The sequence below is a fragment of the Hyaena hyaena genome, unplaced genomic scaffold, assembly GCF_003009895.1.
Source record: "Hyaena hyaena isolate Hyena2069 unplaced genomic scaffold, ASM300989v1 scaffold_61, whole genome shotgun sequence".
Classification (NCBI taxonomy): Eukaryota; Metazoa; Chordata; class Mammalia; order Carnivora; family Hyaenidae; genus Hyaena; species Hyaena hyaena.
This window is the reverse complement of record NW_024080693.1, coordinates 1,318,047-1,342,719: the sequence shown is the minus strand read 5'-3', so window position 1 is coordinate 1,342,719 and position 24,673 is coordinate 1,318,047. Positions and strand designations below refer to the sequence as shown.

Below are 24,673 nucleotides of genomic sequence, written 5' to 3'. Positions count from 1 at the left end.
CACAAACTATGATCATGACCCGAGCTGAAGTCGGATGACCATCCGACTGAGCCACCCAGGCACCCCAAGATTTCATTTGTTTTTATGGCTGAGTAATATTCCATTGTATGTATATACCACATCTTCTTTATCCACTCATCTATCCATGGACACTTGGGCCGCTTCCAGAATTTGGCTATTGTGACTAGGGGTGCTAAGAGTGTGAAAGCTAATCTCAAATTACCCCATAGAATTTTAGGTCATGCATCAGGAGCTTTCGGCTACAGAAAATGCATCTTGTGTATATGGATTTTCGCCACAACTACTATGCCCAGGAAATCCTTGAGAATCACAGAGCCCCTGTCCATGGGGTTGCCTCCACAGCCAGTGGCTAGTCCCTGGCTCCGAATCAGAGGGAATTGGTCATTCTGTTTCCTGAGTGATCTTTAGGGATCTTTATCTCTTCTTAGAATTTCGTTTGAGAAAAAGACAAAAGTACCTTTTAATTTGGACCGAGATTAGATTACAGGCTGGCCTGTTTGTATTGTCTTCTGTGCCTTATTTGGGTAGTTGCTAAGGAAATTGGGGAGTAGTCTCCCTCTGGGTCTTCACCTCGTTTTAGAAATAACTCTCTTATGGTTAGGATTTTATTTTTATCCATACTTGTGCTCTTGATGTGTTTTCTTGAGATCTTTTACTCCACAGAGTATATTCTTTGGTACACCTTACCTTAGGTCCCCTAAACTAGGCCGTTTCTAAAAGCAATGTTGAGGTACTTGTGTTGGAGAGCTGTTGCCTCACATCCGGGGCAGCCTAATCTGCTGAAGGTGCCACAGGCCGGGCTGCCAGTCAACGAGTCAACAGAGGTGTGATGGCTTTACGTGCCATTCTTCCCTCCCCTTGACTGCTATCTCTGTGAGATACCGTGTATGACTTGTAGTATTTATATTCTGGGAGATAAAAAAAACACAAAAAAACTGACGTCTTTTGTCTTATTCTAATCTTCCCTGCTTCTGGAATTAATCAATGATATCACTTTGTAGAATCAGAGAAAGACCTTCGATATGTTGGCAAAATTTTGGATGGATTTTCCTTGGCTTCTAAACCTTTATCTTCTAAAAAGGTAAGGAAAAAATTTATTTACCTATTTATTTTACTGCTCTAGAACTTAAAATATTTGCTGCTGTGTAACCTATTATATTAACAATTGAAAAGTAAGTAAATTCCGTTTTCAAAAAGCAACAGTGTAATCACTACTGATTGTCCCTGAGAACATATTCTGCATTAGAAATGTCAGTCAGTAATCACATTGTATCCAAAATATCTAACTGATAATTTTTTATTTAGTTTTTAAATTGCTAATCTTTAAGAATCTTTTTTTAATGTTTCTTTTTGAGAGAGAGAGAGAGAGAGGCAGAGTGTGAATGGGGGAGGGCCATAGAGAGAGGGAGACAGAATCTGAGGCAGGCTCCAGGCTCTGAGCTGTCAGCACAGAGCCCTATGCATGACTCGAACCCATAAACCGTGAGATCACGACCTGAGTTGAAGTCAAACGCTTAACCAACTGAACCATCCAGGCACCCCTAAATTGCTAATCTTTTAAATCCAAGTTTTAAGTAAGTGGTTATTTCCATTAAAAAAAAGAATTACATTAGACACTGTTGGGAAAGTGGAATTGGTACAATTCCAAGGGCAATGTAACTTAAGGAAAAGTAGAAAATTTTATGAAGTCATAAAAGCCCCCATTCCTGCCTCCTCCTGAACGCTGTGAAGAGTGTTAGCTGGTGTAGGCAGGGTTCCTCAGACTCCTTGTGTGGCCAAGCAGAAGGGAGAGAGGCTGTGTGCATGCAGGTCAGGTCCCAGGGAGAACTCGGCATGCCTTTCCAGATAGTCCTGTTTTTTGTGAGCTCATTGTGCAGCTTAGGCCAAGTGGTAATTTGTCTCTGACCCCCGTCGGAGCCACGTGCTCACAGGCAGGCATTCACTGGGTGACGGTGCTGGTAGCTCAGGTAAGGCTCCTGGCCGTCACCTTGTTGGCATTCCTTTTTTAGATTGCCCCATACTTTCATTTGCTCTTTGTTTTTGTATGTGGCAAACGTTTGTTAAGTTCCTCTGTGGCTTGGCCTGTGCTTCTACAGAACAGGGAAAGCCAGGGGCAGTGCTGCCTAAAAAAACCACATTCAGTGTTACAACAGCTTTGATTTGTTTAGTCTTGAAAATGTGTTGTCACGGCAAGCAGAATATATTCAGACCAGCTCTGGGCACATGGTAAACTGATACTATTCCCAGAAATGTCAAGTAACGGCAAAGGACAATGCTAGTTTTTTACGTGTATGAGAGCATAAGAAAGGCTGAGACCTACTTGCTTGATTCAGGGCTCAAGGACTCACTTCCTCTAGGACTGAGTCCTGGCCCCCAAGCTCAGCCTCATAAGTGCAGATTCACCGCAGGGGGCAGAGGGCTGTACTTGGGGAGACAGGCGTCGATTGGGGGGGCCGGGGCGGGGTTCCTGAGGTCTAGCTTCCTGCAGTAGTGCTCCGGGTAGGAGCAGCTTAGAGAAGAGAGAAGGGCTGTGTTCACCCAGCCTCTCACAGGCAAGTTTTCTACATATGGCACCTGAACCCAGCCTCTTTATCCAGAGGCCAAACAGAACAGTGACTTAGAGGGAGTGGAAGGCTTTGAATCCAGCGGAGGCTATTGGTGAGAGTTATGGTTACGCAGCCCCTCGCCTTGCTGCCCCACTCCTCTGGACTTGTGTCACAGCCACATAAGCGTGCTTACTGGGTGGTCTGGGAATCCGTATGTTCAGAGAAGACGGTCAGGCTAAGACGACAAACAGTGACATGTCCTGGCAGTGACACTAGCACTGTTGAGCAGACTGTCACTGTGCCAGGTGCTTACCCAGGCTGTGCAGTCCAGCCACTCGGGTTGCTGGGGAGACCCTGCCTGGCGCCAGCTCTGTGGGGTGGGATGTGGGCGTCACTGTCGTCAAACCCTCTGTGGGCCCCAGAACCGCAGCCGGAGAGCATTCGGTGCTTCCCGGGTTACAGGGCTCAGGGTTTCAAGTAGTGGAAAAATCTAGAAAATGGCTTAAATAAACTGTCCATAAATACATGCTTGTTAGACTCAGGGCAAGGGAGACTGCTTAGCGCAGTAATTTAAAAGTGCCTTCTAGGGGCGCCTGGGTGGCTTAGTCGGTTAAGCGTCCGACTTTCGCTTAGGTCATGATCTTTCGGTTTGTGGGTTCGAGCCCCGCGTCGGGCTCTGTGCTGACTGCCAGCTCAGAGCCTGGAGCCTGTTTCAGAGTCTGTGACTCCCTCTCTCTCTGGCCCTCCCCTGCTCACGCTGTCTCTCTCTCTCTCTCTCCTAGAAATAAATAAAACATTAAAAAAAATTTAAAAAAAAAAGTGCCTTCTACCTTCTTTCAGTGTATCTGTTCTGTCATCATCAATGCCTGAATTTCTCAAATACATTTCAATTTCAGTTTAGTCAGCTTTTGAATTAAAAATACTTCACATCAAAAATACAAGTCCCGAAGCTCTAATTTAGAATGGAAACGTAGCCAGAAAAATAATTCTGAATTGAAAAATAACTTATTTAAAGTAATTATTCCTTTTCTAAGCCTCGGATCATGACTTTTTGAAGTTTTCTGATTTACAGTCGGCCAGTTCTGCATGTGGCTGATACACTGAATTACCTATTGTCATCTTTCCTATCACATAACACACACACATTGGCATTTCTCTGCAGACGTGGACGGGGGAACATTAAAAATGTGTGGCCATTAGAACAGTGCGGTCCCGGTGACCGCCCAGACCCAGAATGGATGTTGGCTGAACACCTGGAGAGGCTGTTCCCAGTGTGGCCTGCCTGCTGGAGGTGGGCCTGGCAAGGGCAGGGTTGACAACACTCACGGGTTACGGGTTCCCTTGGGTAAGTCAAACGTGGTCGTCTTACAGCCCGTCTTTTCTGAGTTTTGTGTTTTGTTTTGTTTTAAGACTTACCCACCACCTGAATTGCCAAGAGACTATCGACCGGTACATTATTTCAGACCTGTGGTAGCCGCAACCTCAGAGAACACTCACTTAGTCCACGTATTGTCAGAGTCAGCTGGAAAGCCAATGCCTGACCCAGGGACACACAGTAGACACCAGCTGAATGCCTCCAAGCGGGCGGAGTTGCTGGGAGAAACACCCATTCAAGGTATGTGCCACAGAGATTAAGAGCATTACGTTGATAATAATTGGGCTTATCAAAATCAAAATGGAAAGTCGTTTTCCCAGTGACACTTTGTACATGTTTTAGTATCTCCGCACTGTGAGAACCAAACTGGTCACTGTGAGTGGCACACACAGCAGCGTGCGTATCCTTTACTTCTTAACACTTGTTTGCTAACATAAGTTTGGGTCGTGCTGTTGAAATCACAGCCCTTGTCTTAAGCTCAGCAGTTTTCAGACTTGTGATAATTGTCCAGGAATGTGGTGCAGACCAGGGACGCGGGTGCCCTCACTGTCCCTGCACAGCCTGGGAACGTGTGATTTTTTTCTCAGGGGAAAGGGGACCGTAGCTCTTTCCCGAAAGCCTACAAGGAATGAGCGCATCTGAAAGTGTGGACAAGTGTGGAGAATGCCCTCTAGGTTGGTGCAGAAAGACCCACTGTGAGAGGTGAACTTGGACTTGCCATTCGGGAGCCTAATAGGTATCTCAAATACAGTAGACCAGAGCAGAAGTCTCGGTTCCCCACTTCCTCTTCCAGGCTCTTCCCCTTGCCGGTGAAGGATGCCACCAGTGACCCACTGCTTAGACCAGAACGTAGGAATCCTGACCCCTACCCACCCAAGGCCATCAGCAGCTCCTTTCAGCCCTGCCCCCAGGACGCTGGTGACGCCATCACGTCCTTGCACTTGGGCTGTTTCCGGCCTGGAGTGAGCGCCCTCCCTCTCTGGCCCAGGCTATTGCTGAGCCTCATTATCAGCCTCCTATTCCTGCCCTCCCCTCTGCAGTCCCTTCCCCTCAGCAGCAGCTGGATGAACTGAATGATATCACTGCCCCTATTTAAACACTCCAGTCCTTGTCACACTGAAGACAAATGCAGACTCCCCACCAGGCTACGGGACCCGGCCCTGTCTGCTTTTCCGGCCGTGTCTTATCCATTCTCCCTTAACCCCCCGAGGTCTAACCCCATGATCCTGCTTCCTGCCCTCTGACCCTGCCCGCCGTGACGTGCCACATCGGGGCCTTGAGGTTCACCATCTCCTTTGCCTCCGCTTTTCCCTCCTACTTCGGCTCATCCTTTTACTTAACTCTCCACAAATATTATCTCTTTGGAGGCACCTTCTGGGCTTCTCCTCCCCCCCCCCCCCCACGCACTGGTGATTCCCTGTGCCCCCTCCCAGCCCTCACCTCTAGGTCTCCCTCAGTCATGTCACCCTGTTTCCTTCATGGTCTTCCTCTCGTAGCATCCTCTGGTGTTGTTGACTTCGGGTTTCTCTGGTGCCCACGTCCCCAGCTAGGAGAGCGGGACCCTGTCTGCAGTGTCCTCCTGGCCCAGGACAGTGTGCAGTGGGTGCTGTGACAGGAGTGCGTGCCAAAGGGGCGGCTGTCTCTGACCCGGGGCTTGTGCTGGGCGGGACCGTGGAGGCGGCGGCCACCTCTCAGGCTGGAGGTCCGGAGCCCAGGACGTCAGCTAGGACCACTCACTCACCCAATAAACATCCAAGTATTGACCTCGATTTCTGGCAGCCGTAAAAGAGGAGGCGTGCTGTTCTCCCTGTCTGGTTCCCGGGGATGATATGGGTGCTGATGGCAAACTAAATGAAGATACTCCTATTACGTACGTTTATGATATTGAACATGTAGGTACCACAGAAACGTCAAAATGGTTGTCTTTGGTAACCCTTCAGCTCTTCCATATTATTGTTTTTATTTAGGTTCATCTACTTCAGTGTTAGAGTTTCTGTCCCAAAAGGATAAAGAGAGAATCAAAGAAATGAAGCAAGCAACTGACCTGAAAGCAGCTCAACTCAAGGCCAGGAGTCTGGCCCAGAAGGCCTCAAGCAGCCGACCCCAGTTCTCCTCTCCGGACGCTGGGCCCAGTTCGTGGCACGTGGCATTGAGTGGCGGGACAGCGGCCACCAGAGCCAGCATCTTCAAACCTTTTGCAAAAGATCCAGAAAAGCAAAAACGATATGAAGAGTTTTTAGTAAATATGAAACGGGGTCAGAAAGGTGGGTGCTAGGCCTGGGTCTCCCACCTCTCGGCCAGCGGAAGTCATCTTGCTGTTCTGGCCTGTGTCCCAGATGGAAAAGTCGAAGTGCCCCCCTCCGCCAGGGTTCTGCTTTGTCCTGCTGCACACAGTGCAAAGATTTCAGGCCCTGGCTCTTGACCTTAGAAAGTAGGAACAAGTAGCTTGTGTTTCTCTATTTCTCAGGCCCCAAAGATAGCTGTTAAAGTCTAGAACACGGCTTGGCAGTGGCTAGTGCTAAACCACAGACCATTTGCTGTGTGCACATGCCTGCCTTCAGTGGGTGCTGCATTTCACACCAAGAGAACAGTGTCATCTCCCACTTGGTCTTAAAATCATAATTGTCCAGCCCTAAGTCACAGTCTAAAGTTTGATTTAAAAACAGGGTTGGCTGTCGAACCATTACAAGGGGGAGAAAAATCACCTTGTGATCTACGGACTAGATATGGGCAGACCGAGGAGAGGGATTGCTGTCATTCACAGGGTTTCGCGTGAGCATCATCAGTAAATCCAAGGTCTCGGTTTTTGAAAGCAGATCTTGGCCAACTGTATCTTCATTCCCTACTAAGAACCCACCCCCAGTGTTTATTTGTTAAATCAAAAAAACCCAAAAGTTAGGAAAAGGAGTATTTTTCTTCCAAAGTTTAGGAGTATAGTTTGGATGAACTTATCACTATCTGGGAGTGGTAGCAAGTTCCTAGCTTCAAAGATTTATTTTGTTCTGTTTTGAGAGAGAGGGAGATGGCTCAAGTGAGTGAGGGCAGAGAGAGAGAGGGAAAGAGAGAGAGAATAGTGGAGTTCACCTAAAGCAGGGCCTGAGCTCACCTGATGTGGGACCCAACTCAACGAACCTCGAGATCATGGCCTGAGTCGAAGTCAGATGCTTGACTGACTGAGCCACCAAGGATTTATCTAACTGAGCATGAGTCCCCAAATGTTTTTCTCTGTTCTGTGCGGTAGACAGAATCCAATAAAAGCATCATGTTGAGGGGGAGCGCGATATAACCTGACAGGTACTCCCCACCATGCTCTTACAAACTGGGGTGCGGGTTTGTGTCCCCTCGGGTGAAATCTACGGAGATACAAGGGAACCCACTGGATGTTCCCCTCGAAGCCGTATGTTTTCCTAAGAGTGAAGCAGGTTCTTGCTCCTTGTCCCCTAGATGCCCTGGAGCGTTGCCTGGACCCCAGCATGACGGAATGGGAGCGAGGCCGCGAGCGGGATGAGTTTGCTCGGGCCGCCCTGCTGTATGTGTCTTCCCATTCAACCTTGTCCTCCAGGTTCACGCACGCCAAGGAGGAGGACGAGTCAGATCAAGTGGAAGTCCCTCGAGACCAAGAGGTCTGTCACCATCTCCTCCCTCCCTGATAGATTTTATTTTACTATTGTTTTTTAAATGTTTTATTTATTTCTGAGAGAGAGAGAGACAGCGTGAGCAGGGGAGAGTCAGAGAGAGAGGGAGATACAGAATCTGAAACAGGCTCCAGGCTCTGAGCTAGCTGTCAGCACAGAGCCTGACACGGGGCTCGAACCTGTGAGCCATGAGATCATGACCTGATCCGAAGTTGGACGCTTAACCGACTGAGCCACCCAGGCGCCCCCTCCCTGATGGATTTTAAATTTAAAACAACTATTTTAGATCCCTCAGTGGAATGATCAAAATATACACGGCATTAGAGAATAAGAAAGGATTTTATGCCTTTAACTTCCAATATAGTTTAGCATAAATGGTGCAGCGTAAGTGCCGTCATGGAAACTTGGAAGGTTGCTTGAAAACTTTTCAGTGAAAGAGCAGTCAGGTCGGTGGTGTGAGCACTTGATGGAATGGAATAAATGTCTTTTCCCAGAATGATGTCAATGACAAGCAGTCGGCTGTGAAGATGAAGATGTTCGGGAAACTCACCAGAGACACATTTGAGTGGCATCCTGACAAACTTCTCTGTAAGAGGTTTAATGTCCCTGACCCTTATCCAGAGTAAGTTGGATAAATCTTCCTCACATCAGTACTCATTCTCCCACACTAAAGCTGACTCCCCCCAACCTACTCTTATCAATTCCCTTTTTCTGGATGAATTTAATTGTAAATGCTTAGAGTTGCAAATTTTGCAGACTTAACTTCCATTAATTTCTTACTAAAAATAACCAAATAAATAAGCTAACATCCAGAAAGCAAACTTTATTCTCTATCGAAGGTATGAAACTCAGGTATGTCAAGTCGCAAAAACTTAATGCTTGTCTAGTTTGCCGCCTTTTTAATAATCACATACAGTTTACATTTAAAATGTTAGTTTGATGCTTTCTGATTTGATTATGAACTACAAAAAAGCCCATATAGTTGAATCTGAGGTTTTGTCAGAAAATTTAAGTACATTTTTAGCAGTGGAACTTTTCCTTAATGGGAATACATTTTCAAAGTTAAACTCTAGCTCTTAATATAATAAGGAAAACCTCAGGGGCCTAACATCAGCCATTCTAAATTCTTAAACCGCTTTGAGAAACATAATCACCTTCGGGACCTCTGAATAAATAGAACAGCTAGCTGTGAAAATCACAAGATGGAAAACTTCACAAGAGTTAGATGTTGTCCTCACAGTTGTTATTTAAAATTACATGGATCCATTTTCTTTTCACCCCACAGTTCCACTGTGGTTGGCTTACCAAGAGTGAAACGTGACAAATACTCAGTGTTCAACTTTCTGACACTCCCAGAGACCACTTCCTCGCCTACTGCTCAAGCAGCAAGTGAAAAAGTGCCACAGCACCACGGTCCCGACAGTGAGTGGGGCTTCCTCGGGGCCCTGTGCTGACCATGGTCTCAACCCCGATCCCATGGGGGAAGCAGAAGTAAAGTGTTCAGGGTGTACATGGTGTGAGCTCTCCGTCCATTTTGGGCATCACTCATATGAACACATTAGCTCATGTAAGAGTCCAGACGTGTAGTGGTCGGGGTTGTGGCTCTGCCTCAGCACCTGCCACATTCTCAGCACGTGGCACCATGCCTGGTCCACAGTGGGTGTGCTGACACCCTGGAATGAATGAAAGAGCCGTAATGGGGAGCTGGCCTCTTACTTGCTAAATTCTGATATTATGTCTATTTCCTACCTTTCAGAATCAAGAAAACCATCCAGGTGGGATACATCTAAACAAGAAAAGAAAGAAGATTCCATTAGTGAATTTTTAAGTTTGGCCAGATCAAAAGTTGGTCCACCTAAACAAGAGTCCGGCCCATTAGTGATCAAAGAGGAAGAGCATGTGACGGAGTCGCTCTCCAATAAGGTATCTGGGGCTTCCAGGTTCTCTTTGCCAGGTTGACCTTTCTCTGTGGTGGTGCTTCGTCATCACTTGATAGGAGGGGTCTGCAAGCTCTCTGCGAAGGGCCAGATATTAACTATTTTAGGCTTGGTGGGCCATACAGTCTCTATTGCAACCACTCAACTCTGCTGTCGAATGTGAAAGAAATTACAGGCAATATGGAAAAAAATTGGATTCATCTATGTTTCAATAAAACTTTATTTACAAAGCAGACAGTGGGTTGGATTTGGCTCATAGGCTGTAGTTACCAGCACCTGCTCTACATTGCAATAGCTTGAATCATATCTTTGATCATATGAGAAAAGGTATAAACTTCTTTGCCAGGAATGGCTTTCACTTAGCATCAGCCATTGAAATAAAATTCAGTGTGTTTCTTTTTGTGGGGAATATAAAGAAAACATCCATAGGGTTTGTAAAAATTTGCTGGCCTAATAGTTAAAAGTTGAATTTGATACAAAGTTGCTTTTATTTCTTCTTTAAAAATTTTTATGTTTATTTATTTCTCTAGAAAGAAAGTATCTGAGTTTCCTTTCGGCTCAGCCCTAAGAGTTTCCTTGTTAAAAAAAAGAAATCAAAAGCACCTGGGTGGCTCAGTCGGTTAAGCATTCGACTTTAGCTCAGGTCACGATCTCACGGTTTGTGGGTTTGAGCCCCGCATCAGGCTCTGTGCTGACAGCTCAGAGCCTGGAGCCTGCTTCAGATTCTGTGTCTCCCTCTCTCTCTGCCCCTCTCCCACTCACTCTCTGTCTCTCAAAATAAAGACATAAAAAAATTTTTTTTTAAATGAATCAAGTATGGACATCTTGCTGAATAGAAACGTACTTTACAGAAACTGTAAAGGAACTTACTTTCTTAGAACATGAAGGAATCTATAAGGAGGAAATAGCAGCATTACAGATCTTCAGAGAATTTGACTGTTCTGTGTTGCCTTTTTTTCTCTTTCTCTGGAATTATCAAAAAGTTGGTTTTATTTCTGATAGTGTCATTTAAAATTAGTTTTTAAATGAACATGCATTAAAATGTGCAGTTCAGTGCGTTTTCATACAGACACAGATTTGTGAAGCCACACTACAATTAGGATGCAGAATGATACCATCACCCCAAAATCCCCTCCTGCTGTCCCTTTCTGGTTACACCCCCCCCGGAAACCTGTCAACCACTGATCTCTTCTCTGTCTCTGTAGTTTTGTTCTTTTCAAAATATTACATAAATGGAATCAGACAATATACATATATAACCTTTTGAAACTCATACCTTTGAGATTCATCAGTATTGTATTATCTTTTTATTATTTAATATGTTATTAAATCTTTTTAAAAACTACTAAATAAATTATTAAATAAATATTCATAAAATTCTATTTTTTTATTTTAGAGAGAGAGGGCAAGCAGGGAGAGGGGCATAGAGAGAGACAGAGAGAGAGAACCTTAAACAAGTTCCAGGCTCAGCACAGAGCCCGACAAGGGGCTCCACCCCACAACCATGGGATCATGACATGAACTGAAGTCAAGAGTTGGATGCTCAACTGACTGAGCCACCCAGCTGCCCCCCCTTTTTAAGTTTGTTTGTTTGTTTGTTTAGAGACTGTGAGTGGGGGAGGGGCAGAGAGAGAGAGAGCGAAGTCCAAGCAGGCTCCTCACTGTCAGCACAGAGCCTGACACAGGGCTTGAACTCACAAACCATGAGATCGTGACCTGGGCCGAAGTTGGACACTTAACCAACTGAGCCACCCAGGCACCCCATTAATTCTATTTTTTAAATGATTGCTCTATAATATACATGCTTACTTTCTCACAGTTTAATTAGCATTGATATTTTACCACCTCAGGTGGAATATAGAATCTCAATCAGTCTTTAAGTCCCTTCACTCTCCGGCTTTATGATGTTGCCTTATGTATTATGTGCACACGCGCTGAAAACTTCATGAAGACAGTGTTTTAATTTTTGCTTTCACTTGTTGGACGTGTTTAAAGAAATGATGGGATGATGGTCCGTTTTATTTACTTGGATATTTACCATTGCTGTCGCACTTTCTTCCTTCCCCGAAGTGTCAGCCCGCCCTCCTATCATTTCCTCTGTCAGGGACTTTCCTTATTTAGCATTTCTTTTAGGGCAATTCCAACTCAAGAGGGCAGTTCTCTTCATTTTCCTTCATCTGCGAATGTCTGTTTTGTCTGCGTTTCTGAAGGGTGTTTCTGTCAGATATAGAATTCTGGGTCAACAGGACTTTCCTTCTTTTGACTCTTTACAAACGTTTTGTACCACTTCCCTCTGGCTTTCCTGCTTGCTGATGAGAAATGTAGTTATTCAACTTGTTCCTCTCCTTAGGATGACGTGGTTTTTTCCTCTGGCTGCTCAAGATTTGTACTTTGCCCGTGGTTTTGCTGTTTGATTATGATGTATCTGAGTGTGGATTTCTTAGAGAGTCTTTTGTTTGGGGTTTTGCTGAGCTCCCTGAAATCTTGTCTTTCACCAGATCTGGGGCATTTTAGCCATTATTTTTTCAAATATTTTCTCTGCTCCTCACTCTCACTCCCCTCCTGTGACTCTGATGGCATAAGTGTTAGATTTTTTGATATTGGCCCACAGGCCTCTTTTCAGTCTTTTTTCTCTCTCTGTTCAAATCAGATAATTTCTATTGATCTGTCATCAAGTTCATTGACTCTTCTGTCATGTGCGTTCTGCTGTGAGCCCGTCTAGTGAATTTCTTATTTTGGTGATTGTATTTTTCATTTCTAAAATCCTTATTTGGTTCTCCTTTATACCTTTTCTTTCTTTGCTGAGACCTTTATATCTTTCTATCTGTTTGACCTTATTCTCGGAGCTTGGTTATAATAGCTGCTTTAAAGTCTGCCACATAATTCCAGCATTTTTGTCATTTTGGGGTTAGTGTCTATCGATTGTTTTTTGCCAGTTGAGGTGTTCCTGGTTGGTTGTTTACCAAGTGATTTTGGATTGCATCCTGGACATTTTGACAGTTTGGACATTATGTAATAAGACCTTAGGTCTTGTTTAAATTCAAGGGAAAATGGTGAAGTTTTGTTTTAGCAGACAATTGACCTATTGGGTTCAGGCCTCCGCCTTCATTAATCTCTAATCTTGGACCTCTGAAGGCTTGCTAGAATCTTGAAAACAGGACAGTGGCACTGTGCTAGTTCCTGCTGCATTTTTGTGAGTCCTTTGCATTCTGATTAATGACCTGGCTCCGTGAGAGTCTGTCTACCAGTTGGCTTGTTCCGCAGTTGTTGAGTCAGAAACATCACATGAATAAATGCCATGTGAGTGGTCATTGTTTAGTTAGGCCGTGTGTGGTGTGGAGACCCATGTGCCTGAGCATAAACATGAGACTGTGGATGGATGTATATTTCTAGAATGTCTGGCTCCCCTCACCTCTGCTTCTTCATTCCTGACTCTTATTTCATTGTTAATACAGAATGCAAGCAAAGGTGTGGATTCACAGACTGAAGGAGAAGGGAGCCGCCCGTCCATGGACCTATTTAAGGCCATCTTTGCCAGCTCGTCCGATGAGAAGTCCTCCTCCTCCGAGGATGAGCAGGGCGACAGCGAGGAGGATCAGGCGGGTCACAGGGAGGCTGCCTTCAGTGGCTCCCAGGAGACTGACGCGGTGGAAGCATCATCTGTGTCGTGTGGTGTGTCGCTACGTTCGATTTGGGGATCCAAAGAAGAAAATGAGGATGTCTAGAGAAACCGCTTTTTTGTTCAGTGTGCAGTTTTAACCCAGGAGAATTAGCAAGCAGTGACGTTATAACCTCGTATGTTTTTCATTGTGGATTCAGATGGAACTTTCTGGTGCATTTTTTGGGATAGTGATGTTTGATAATATTGATTTTCCTACTTTTAGTTGAGAAGAATGAAAAAATCGTAGAATTTTGTTTAAAAAAAATGGTACTTTTTTGGACCCCGTTGATGTTGAGGTGCTAGGATTATTGGCAACTTTTGGCTCTGAAGTATCAGGGTATTTCCACCCACCAGGAGTTTTGACGGGAAAGGAGGCCATTTGGCCCTTGGGTGGGAGGCTTTTCAGATGCTTGGGTGGCTGGACAGAATTATCCATCTCAGTCTTGGGTCGGGGGGGTCTGCTGCCCCATCAGTGGGTAGGAGACTTGGGTATAGGTTAGTGAAGGCCTTGAACCAAAAAGTTACATAGAGATATAAAACACTGCTTATTCTTAGGCAGTTTGCAAATGCCTGTTTCATATTTCTGTGGGAAAAAGTAACCAACTTATTTTTTTTTAATTACAAGTGTTTTATATACTCGAACTGCAAAAGTTTACAAGAATAGAAATGTAGAAAGCCCAAGATCCTTGGAATCCCACTTCCCTGAGATAAACACTGTTAATACTTTGAGGCATATTTTCCCATACGTTTTGCATTTTTCTTTCCCCTATCTGAAAACATAGTCATCTGTTTAAAAAATGACGTTATTAATGTGAACACGGGAGTTTGTTTATATTCACTTTTCCCCCTCTTTGATCATTTATGTTGAATGAAATTAAGCTTTCTGAGCTAGGACAGTCTTAGGTCCCTGTTTGTAAGTTTTTATTCTTCTCAGACACTATCTTTCCTTGAGGACATGTTGCAACCCTTGAGGTCTCAGCAAGGTGATCTGGAGCATGTCCCTGTGGCCTAGCCACTGGCGCACTTGGTTGCAGGCGCCTCATGGAACTGACTTCACAGCTCAAATGTCCCTGAGGTTGGAGGTCAGGTTCACATGCTACCTGCTGTATCCTCAGAGCCTGGCATGAACTAGTTAAGCAAAGTGGTGAAGAAAAGCTTACATTATCTGGTGGCAACAGGTATTAATTATTCAAAGAGATTAATATTAGTAAAATATTAATTAATACTACTATGAATAGACAAAATTAATACCTTGCTGTTTTTCAGCTCGTGAGCCGTCAGCCCAGGAGCCCGCACCTTCTTTCCCGATACAAAAGCTGCAGATAGATGAAAGAGAAGCGTTCGGCCCCCGGCTGCCTCCCGTCTTCTGCCCCAGTGAGTTGAGAGCTCCTTGGCTCACCTGTTTGCATCGGCAGTAGCGCCTCCCCTGAGCTGTGACAGCTCTAACTAACCGTGTTACTACCTCCACCCACCTAGGCCGACACAAGGCCAACCAGATACCTACAGTTGGGGGGTTAGGGGCGCCAACACCATGCATAGCTGAAAATCTGCATATTACTTTGGACTCCCCCCAAAACTTAACAATTGATATCCTCCTGTGGCCCGGAAGCCTTACCGATAATAAGTATATTATTATAATAACATAATAGTATGTTGATTAACGCTTATTATATATGTTAAATGTATTATATCCTGTGTTCTTACAATCAAGTAAGCTAGAGAAAAGCAAATGTCATTAAGAAGATCATAAGGAAGAGAACACACATTTCTGGTACTGCGCTGTTTTTGCTGAAAAAACAGTGGTGCATCTGCAGGGTTCAAACTTGTTCGGGGTCCACTGTACGTACATCTGTTCCTGGTTTATTTGTTCTCAGCGACATTTGGCAACTCATTACTTCCACCTGGTGCCTAAATGATAATTGTTGCTTTAAAAAATTTTTTTTAAATGTTTAATACTTATTTTTGAGACAGAGAGAAGACAGTGCATGAGCGGTGGAGGGACAGAGAGAGAGGGAGCCTCAGAATCTGAAGCAGGCTCCAGGCTCTGAGGTGTCCACACAGGGCCTGACTCGGGGCTTGAACTCAACCGCAAGATCATGACCCGAGCCGAAGTCAGACACTTAACCCACTGAGCCACCCAGGCCACCCCGATAATTGTTGCTTTACAGTCTCCAAGACCTTTAAACTCTTTTTTTTATTTTGCTTCAACTTTCAGTTATGTATTATAGAATCCTGAGTCTCCCAAATGTTGTCCCTTCTAGAAATAAAAAAGTAAAAATCTAGGACACAGAGATGGGTGAGGAATTGTAGGGAGAAGGGTATTCTGAGACTTTTTTCTACTTTAGCTGATATAGCAAATAAAGCAAAAGTAATTCAGAAGCAAACACAGTCCTTCCTCTGTCCTCAGTATCAGTCAACAACTTCCGTTCCGTGTCTTTAATTGACAGTTTGTTAAAATGTTTAGACTGGCTTATCATCCCCTTGAAGGCCAGGTTATCTGATAACCTGGCCCAGGACTATAAATGACATAATTCTGTTATCTGCTTCACAGTTTCCTATAGCACCTACGTATAAATATTGGTTTGGTTAATGAAGCCAGCCTTCAAAGAGGTGATAAATAGTGTGGTGTGTTGAAAAATTGCAATGAGTGTATTTCTTATTTGCTTTAGTTCAGATCTTCAGCTTAACCTAAGTGTATCAGAATTTAAGAGCTAAGTTATTTATTATGCCCATTTCCCAGACCATCCTTCATATCCTTGTAATAGTTAATTACTTAATTTTGTCTACAGGTTTTTGAGGGGGAATGGTTTTTCAAAAACAAGCACTTAGAAAACAAAAATTTGGAGGAGTCAGATTTTAAAATATGCGACCAAACAATAGGACCAGTTACAGGTACCTGCTATCTGGGTTTGGAAAATATCCCTTGGAACTTTTCTTTAGGTGGAAAAAGGTGATTTTTTTTTTTTTTTGCTGGTTTGGTTACCTGGAGGTTAATGACCTATGAAAACATTTTGGTCAGAGTTTGGAGGTGGAGAATTTAAGTGTATGCCACTTACTTGGTCCTTTTTCATGATTATGTACATTATGTTGTTTTGATGCTAATTTTCTAGTTCTTTTTTTTTCAACTTAGAAGACAAATTAGTAGGTAATGTGCTTTCATAAAGGGAGGATGATGTGAGAGGAGCTGACATTTACGTGCCAGATTCTAGGCTATGTGCACGGTTCTATCCGATCCACTCTGTGCCGGAGAGAGCAGGGATTCTTCCCATCGCTATTCACAGATGGGGAAACTGAGGCTTGGAGAGGTTGAGCATCATGTGGAAGGTCAGGGAGAAGCTGGCAGCCAAGCTGGGGTTCAGGCTCTGGCCTGTCTCCTGAGCTGCCTGAGGATGTTACATTACAAGATCTTGTGCTTTCTCTTCCGACTTTATCTTCATCTTGACTCACCTAGCAGATACGGCTGTGGCAAGATACTGGTTGGCTCACACAGGGCTTGTGTTGAGGTTTCTGGCAGTTTCTAAACATAGAGCCACCAGGTGACCGGTGACCTGTTTGTTTGCCAGTGAGGCAGGGCAGGAGTTCCGCCTCAATGTTAAACATTCCATCTACGTCACATTCCTAGTTCAACAATCTGGGCTTTATGTTCCCCTATAGTTCATGTGTTACATTTGTGTTTCAGATGTTCGTCAGAAACTTGAGGCACCCCAAAAAGAGAAACATAAAAAAAACAAAGAAAAACATAAGACCAAGAAAGAGCACCGGCGGAAGAAAGAGAAGGTGAGTAGTGTACGGGCGTCCTGGACAGCGTGCAGTCTCTGATGTCCCTGCTTCTGTCGTGCAGACAAGCCCCCAGGCATGACACGGGCAGCCAGGCAGGGAGAATATCTGGTGGCCAAGGTGGGGGCACAGGCCTCTCTCCCTACCTCCTTCCACACAGGAGCGTGGACACTTGTGTACGCCTTCGATTTCCAGGAACTTTGTTTTTCCCTCAGGCAGAATATTTTAATTATTCAGTTGTACTTTAAAAAATTTTATTTGTGTAGGGCGCCTGGGTGGCTCAGTCGGTTAGGCGTCCAACTTCAGCTCAGGTCATGATCTTGCAGTTTGTGAGTTTGAGCCCCATGTCGGGGCTTGGAGCCTGCTTCAGATTCTGTGTCTCCCTCTCTCTCTCTCTCTGCCCCTCCCCTGCTCATGCTCTGCCTCTCTCTCTCAAAAATAAATAATAACACATTAAAAAAATTTTATTTGTGAACATGAAAAAGTAGGAGAAAAGGACATTTAAATACTTGGGAGTAATGGTTGAAGCTTAATAAAGTAGTATTCATTGGTTATTCACTCAGTATTAAATGAAGACATTATTTTGCACGGTTTTCCTCAACTGCTCTGTCGTCATTACAAATAGAGGGTTGGGTCCATAGCCTGCTGTTGGAGGTCAAGGAAATTCAGAGGAGTAGCATGCGCCTTCACGTTGACACCCCAGCCCCATCATCTGCGTGTTTTCAGTGATGGCACAGGCTTTTAATTCGGTTACTGTTAGCGTCGGGCCCGGCGTGGCCAGGGCGGTAGTGGAAGTGAGGGCAACAGCTCCGTGAGTGGGGTCCTGAGAGAAAGGGTTCCTGAGCAGGGAAGATGGTGAACGCTCTCTTGTGTGACAGGGAAAGACGGGTGCCGCCAGGCTTGAACACCACATCCGTTCCTCTCTCACCAGTGCGTCTGCTCTTCTCTCACTCTACCGTTTTCTTCGCAGTGCTCCTCCCCGGTGCCTGCCATCCTGATGTGTAGTTTATCACACGTGCCTAACCACAGGGCCCGGTCAGGTTCCTGCGAGGTGGCAGGGGTCACCTCGGTGACATTGTGAAGTGCAGCTCCCGAGCAAACGGCTGAGAAAGAACTCTTGAGACTCTTTTGGTGCAAAAGGGTGATTTTATTACAGCACGGGGAGGGGATCCGCGGGCCGAAAGAGCCGCACGGGGGTTGTGAGGAGTGACTGATGACAAAGTTTTACGTAAGTTTCTAAGGAATTTTGGAAGCGAGGCTTTCAGGACCTTGAGGGGCTAGCTGCCGTCAGGGTGAGCTTACGTTTAGTCTTTAATAAAACGTAAACATGAAGGCACCAAGGTGGCCCCGACTTCCTCGAGGAAGGCCACCCTCTCTGCATGCTTCAGTCAGTGGTCCTTCAGTGGGCTGCGAGCTGCAAGGGGGGTTAATTCAAGCTGCATTTCTCTTGCCTTTGTTTCCCTCATCTATCTTGGATGAGATGGGGGCTAAGTGTCAAGGCGGCATCGGACCGCGTCTGCCTGGCTCTGTCGCTGGAGAATCCGGTCTGAGTGCATGTGCGCGCAGCCGTGTGTCCCCGTCTCCCAGTGAGGTGTCTTGTCCTTGTTTCTGAATGACTCCAGCAGCCAAAGGCCTCCTTAGCCTGTCATTGTTCCCAGTCAGGGAGGGAAACAGCCATTCGTCCTCCCTTCCCCACCGCCCTTTGCTTTTCCAGAAAAAGAAACACCGGAAGCACAAACACAAAAGCAAGCAAAAGAATAAAAAGCTGGAGAAGAGCAGTAGTTCTGAGAGCACGGACAGCAGTGACAGCCCGAGTGGTGAAGAAGGGACGGCGGACCTGTCACCCCGGGAACTGCTGAGAAGGTAGGCAGTGGGGGTTGGGGGGAGGGTTTCCAAAACCTTCCACGGCTTGTTGGCATCTCCATGTATTTGCTGAGAGGCAAACGTCAGAAATGACGGATCTGGATATTGACTAGGCTTTTTAAAATTCCATTTTGCACTTACACAAGTGATATGTGAATATATGATCGTTGTGAAGATTCACACCTTGCAGATAAAGCTTAAAGTGGCCCTTGGCCAGTTCCCCAAACCTCTTCTCTCTCCAGCGGCCCCTGCCGTCATCTTCACGGGTAACTTTCAAAACTTGTCTGTTTAGTCTCTCACACAGGGAACAGCGTGCACACATGTTTTGTTGTACACTTTTGATATAAATAATATAATTTTGTGTCACATAAATCTATAGAATGTGAACATTTATTTTTTTATTAAAATAATTTTTTTAATGTTTATCCATTTCCTTAGAGAGAGAGAAACAGAGTGCAAGCAGGGGAGGGGCCGAGGGAGAGGGAGACAGAGAATCCGAAGCAGCTCCAGGCTCTGAGTTGTCAGTACAGAGCCCGGCAGGGGGGTTCCAACCCACTAGCTGTGAGATCATGACCGAGCCGAAATCTGATGCTCAACTGACTGAGCCCCCCAGGCGCTCCACAGAGTGTGGACATTTAGAATGAACGGGAACTGCCAGATCATCCCCAGAAGCGGCTGTGTCCGTTTAAGGTAGGAAAGCCCAGGGGCACCTGGGTGGCCCAGTCGGTTAAGCCTTGGACTCTTAGTTTCGCCTCGGGTCACGATCTCATGGTTTTGTGAGTTGGAGTCCTGTGCTGGCAGCGCGGAGCTTGCTTGGGATTCCCTGTCTCCCTGTGTCTCTGCCCCTCCCCTCACGCTGTCTCTGTCTCTCTCAAAATAAACAAATAAACTTAAAAAAAAAAATAGGAAAGCACCCTGTTGTTGCATCAGTTACAAACAGTTCAGAAATGTTTGCCCTGAGGTGGGTTTGGGTAGAGAACGGCATCCTGCTGTAATCTCGGGTCCTGAACTATTCATGAGGCTGAGCGGCCTGTCCCGTGTCCCAGCCTCGGCCACGTGCTCTTCAGTGAGTGGCTTGCTCGTGTTCTTTACACAGAGTTCTCTTTTCTTTTCTTTTTTTTTTTTTTTTTTAATGTTTTTTATTTATTTCTGAGAGAGAGAGAGAGAGAGAGACAGCACCAGCAGGGGAGGGGCAGAGAGAGAGGGAGACACAGGATCTGAAATAGGCTCCAGGCTCTGAGCTGTCAGCACGGAGCCCGACTTGGGGCTCGAACCCACGAACTGCGAGATCATGACCTGAGCCGAAGTCGGACGCTTAACCAACTGAGCCACCCAGGCGCCCCCAGAGTTCTCTTTTCTATTGGATTGTTTGTTTCACTTGTTTCTAGGTATGATTTTTCTGATTTTTTGTTTTTCTGTGTTACCTATCATATGGCTTTTTAAACTATCTTTCTTGTACAGAAACTCTAATTTTGGGGCACCTGGGGTGCAGACGTTTTACATTTTTGTCTCCTAAAGGCCTTCCCTGACCCAAGAGTTTATATAAGTATATTAGCTATTCTCAGGCTTTTAGAGTTTTCTTTTTATTTAATCTGTTTGGATTTTTTTTTTTTTTTGTGAACAGAGGAGGGTAGGCATCTGGGTTACCTTTCTCCACGTGGAGAGCTGGCTTTCTTAGGGGAGTGAACTCGCTTCGATGAAGAAGAACCCCACCTCCCGGAGGTGCCAGGGGGCATAAAGAAAACCAAGCCGGCATCCGGCCAGCCCAGTCGGTAGAGCATGTGACTGTTCATCTCAGGGTTGTGAGTTTGAGCCCCGTGTTGGGTGTAGAGATTACTTAAAATAAATATTAACCAATTAATTAAAAAAAGAAAGAAAGAAAGAAAACCAAGAAAGGTACTCAGGACCCCACTTCGTTCTGCTTCAGCAAGTGGCCCTCATAGGAGGGGCCGGGTGGGGGATGGCGCTGCCTGGATGTCACAGTCTTCACTGCCCACTGCCTGGCCGCCACGGCCAGGGGACGGGGAAGTCCGGCTGCGCACCCAGGATGAAAGGAGAGGCACAGCTGAGCCCTGGCCGTGCCAGCCCTTGCCGCTGCCCCGGCTCATTAAAGGAGAGCAGTGTGGTCCTGTTCTCGGTCCCTGGGCCTACACGGGCCTGCCCCTCCGTTCTCTCCTCTGGTTTCTTAGCCATTTGGTGTTCCGCCCACCCTGCGTCAATCACTGTGGCCTTGTAGGTGTATCTTGCTGTCTGGAAACACAAGCGCCATCCCCGTGTTCATTTCCATTTACTTCTTCAGAATGGATAGCATATTCTCATGATCCAAAACTACCAAGATAAGCATTTCAGTTTAATCCCGAGCCTTCTGAGGCGGCTGTGCCGGCTCACATGTCCCTCTCCCCCAGCATGCCGGCCTGACGGGGAGGTGCCCACACCCCGGGCATGGCTCATTCGTCCTCGTGCGCTCCAGCGAGGCAGACGTGTGGGTCCCCTCGTCTCCCAGGTGTGACAGCCAGGCCCAGGGAGGTTAGGTCACATGGCCAGAACCACGGAGCCTCACTCTTGAGCATTTGGGGCCATCTGATGAGTCATTCCCGTGGGGATGCCCCTCAGCGCCCGTCTGGAGGGTGAGGCGGGAGGGCGGGAGCAGGCTTGCTGCGGGACACTGTACAGCAGTCAGGAACGTGGGCAGAAAGCTATGCGCTGACTGGCATCTAGAACTTACCATCAGATCAAAAGCTGCGGAACGGTGTACCCAGGCAGTGCTGTTAATGTTAAAATGCTGTCCTCTGGTCTCTGGATTTCCCTGGGTGTGCACTGATGTATAGCCTTGCACAGGAAGAGGGCCGGAGGGCTTCCTCCCGCTCCCGCGAGCACCTCTCACTGAGGAAGGGAGGGTCAGAGGTGCAGAGTGCACTTTAACTTCACTCTCTTGCTTGCTAACAGTTTAGTCCCCACTGTGCCTGACCCCTGAGCCTCCTGTGTTCTCCCCTGGGAGCCCAAGGGCCCTCTCTCTTTGTGCCTCACTCCACTCTGTGCGGCACCTGTCTGCACCTGTCTTCTGCCAGGGGCAGCTGGAGGCTTGGGACCACTGGGTCTCATTTGCATCCCGAGCACCTGGCATGGAGTGTCACTCTTGGTAAGGGCCCTGATGCTTTTCTTCTGTGATGGTGCCTCCCCCCCCTTTCCCCGGAGACATTCCTCCCCTTCCTGTCTTTGTCAGGTTGTCTTGCCCATTCTGGAATTTCACAGACATAGAATCATACAGTTAAGTAATCACCTTAGTGCGCGCATACACACACACACACACACACACGCACACGCGCACCGACCATCAGCTTCCAGCTCCATGCATTCTCCCCGCCTGATCAAGGCACACGCCAGCACCCACAGCTGCTCCTGTCTCCTCCCCCTTGGCATGCCAACCCCCATTCCCAAAGGCAGCCCTTCTCCTGGCCCCCGTCACCATTGGTTACGCTGCTGCTTGGACGTTACTTAACAGAAGCACGTGTGACTCTTGAATTGGTTTGTGGGAGCCCCCACGTTCCAGCCGCAGTGGCTGGGGTGCCCCTTTATGTGGCCTCACCAGAGTATCCACCTCTTCTGTTTTCGGGGACACATGGGTTTTCACTTTGGGGCTGTGGAGCAAGGGGCTAGAGCCAGCGTGGCCCCGCTCTAGTCGATGAACGCCTGTGTGCCTGGAGCTGAGATTTTAGACCGCCAGCTCAGGGGCCCTTGGCCCTGGAGCAAACATGGGTTTTTCCAGCTCCTTCCCAAAGGTCCTGCAGGAGTTCAGTGAGCAGGATTAGAACTTGCTTTTATAAACAGGTCCTAGTATGAGATGTGGGAGAGTGAGTCTCCCTGTGTGTTTTGGGGGTAATTGAGAAGCAGGTTTAAGAATGCAGATTAGGGGTGCCTGCGTGGCTCAGTCACTTAAGCATCCGACTTTGGCTTGGGTCATGATCTCATGGTCCATGGGTTCGAACCCCGCATGGGGCTCTGTGCTGACAGCCGAGAGCCTGGAGCCTGCTTCAGATTCTTTGTCTCCCTCTCTCTCTGCCCCTCCCTTGCTCATACTCTGTCTCTCTTTATCTCTCAACAATGAATAAATGTTAAAAAAAATTTTAATAAATAAATTTTAAAAAAGAATGCAGATTAAACGGATGCTTCCAGGGTTGCCAGGGTAGTTCTGTCGGTTGATTTCGGCTCAGGTCATGATGCCAGGGTTGTGGGATGGAGCCCCGCATCAGCTTCCGTGCTGAGTGTGGGACCTGATTAAGATTCTCTCTCTCTCTACCTCCTTTCCCCTCCTCCCCCCATCCTCTCTTCTGCTTGTGCTCTCTCTCTCTCTCTCTAAAATGGAAAACAAAAACAAAAAACGATGGTTTCATGCTCTGTATCCTGTGAGTCCGGATGTAACCATTGAGAGTTGGGGCGGTCTGGTGTGCCAGGCCCCCAAGGAGCTGCCTGGGTTTCAGTTCTTATCTAACTGTCCTCTCTCTTTTATTTCCTTTTCCAGGCTGAAAAGTCTTCCACTGAGGCGGCAGTAATTGAATTCGGCCCTGGCCTGTCCCAGTACCAGATCTCCATGATGGAAGCTCGTTGATTGCTAAGTTAATACATTGTACAAACTGTATTTATATGTAAATTCATGCTGTAAAATAATTTTTAAAACCTTGACATTTCAAAAGCTGCCTTGGAAGGATGCAGAAATTGATTTCTATTTTTAACCTCAGTTAGTGTCAGAGGAAATAATTCAGACTGTACAGTTTAATTAAAATGGAACTTTTCTATTTTCTTCTTGATTTTTTTTTTTAATTTCCTGAAACTTTAAAAAAGAAATGAAGTGAAGGGTTTTCTTTAGTTTTGTTAATGAGGAAAGCCGGGTTCAGATAAGGACAGTGGGCCTTGCCCAGGGGCTCGTGTGAGAGGGAGGTGGTCACTTCTCCAGCACTCCGTGTGTTGCTCCTGGTTAGGGTGGTGGCTAGGGGCCCAGCCTGCGGCCCAGCACCAGGGTCCTGGCAGGTGGCCTCAGCCTCTCCTGGTGGATGTCCCCCAAGTGTCCGACACAGTCTCCCAGACCACGAGCAGGGGAGTGTGCGCCCACAGCCCAGGTCACATAGGCTCCAGGTCCTTGCTCTGCAGCCTTGGGGCCCCGATCCGTCGCTGCCTCGTCTCCACTAACCAGACCTTTCAGAAAAGTGCGGGGTTTCAAAGTGACCTCATAGAAAGATCAGAGCAACTGAACAATTTTAAAAATAGCAAGAAGGAAGAAAACCACTTCGGCCACCCATAGATGACAGCCTTTAATGTTGTGGAATATTCCGTCGTTTTCTGTCCGCGCTGCTCCCCGACTGGAGGGGACATTCGTTCTCTCCCATTGTGTCTGACACTGGGACACCTATCTCCTTCGTGCTCTTACATATTATGTGCCCCCGCCCCCAACAGCTGCATCTCAATTCACGCAGGGCCCATTCACCCAGAACTACTGACCATTTTATTTCTCTGTCGTTCACTCGAGGCAGGCCGGCCACAAGCCCCTGCCCATGCGGAGGGCACACAGACCGTCCTGGGAGAGGCACCAGGGGGACCCAAAGGGAGGTCGCGGGGTTGGGCTGCTCGTTTCACACACTTGGCCTCATTCCTTTTATGCCCAGAGCTGGAACCCCGTTTTTCTGGGAGTAAGCATGTTCGGCGTGGAGGGGAGGCCACGAGGCCGCGGCGTGGAGGGGAGGCCACGAGACCGCAGCGCGAGGCGGAGGCCGCGGCGTTCCCAGGAAGCGGGCGCGGGGCGCAGGCGCGGGGCGCCGCCGTTCGTTCGCCGCCCAGGGTGCCGGCCACCAGTGGGTGGCGCTCCG

The 24,673-nt window shown here is 46.8% G+C and overlaps 1 protein-coding gene across 1 annotated transcript in view; it reads left to right on the top strand.

Moving 5' to 3' along the window:
* Positions 1–23,612, top strand: part of GPATCH1 (G-patch domain containing 1) — a 40,851-nt gene extending 17,239 nt beyond the window's left edge. Inside the window, exons 9-20 of the mRNA XM_039231951.1 lie at positions 1,023–1,102; positions 3,978–4,182; positions 5,910–6,206; positions 7,387–7,565; positions 8,072–8,199; positions 8,863–8,999; positions 9,334–9,500; positions 12,970–13,186; positions 14,442–14,549; positions 16,855–16,952; positions 18,667–18,815; positions 23,335–23,612. Coding sequence (XP_039087882.1) covers positions 1,023–1,102; positions 3,978–4,182; positions 5,910–6,206; positions 7,387–7,565; positions 8,072–8,199; positions 8,863–8,999; positions 9,334–9,500; positions 12,970–13,186; positions 14,442–14,549; positions 16,855–16,952; positions 18,667–18,815; positions 23,335–23,365 — 1,796 coding nt within the window. The 3' untranslated portion in view covers positions 23,366–23,612. The remainder of the gene's footprint in view (positions 1–1,022; positions 1,103–3,977; positions 4,183–5,909; positions 6,207–7,386; positions 7,566–8,071; positions 8,200–8,862; positions 9,000–9,333; positions 9,501–12,969; positions 13,187–14,441; positions 14,550–16,854; positions 16,953–18,666; positions 18,816–23,334) is intronic.
* The last annotated feature ends 1,061 nt before the right edge of the window (positions 23,613–24,673 follow it).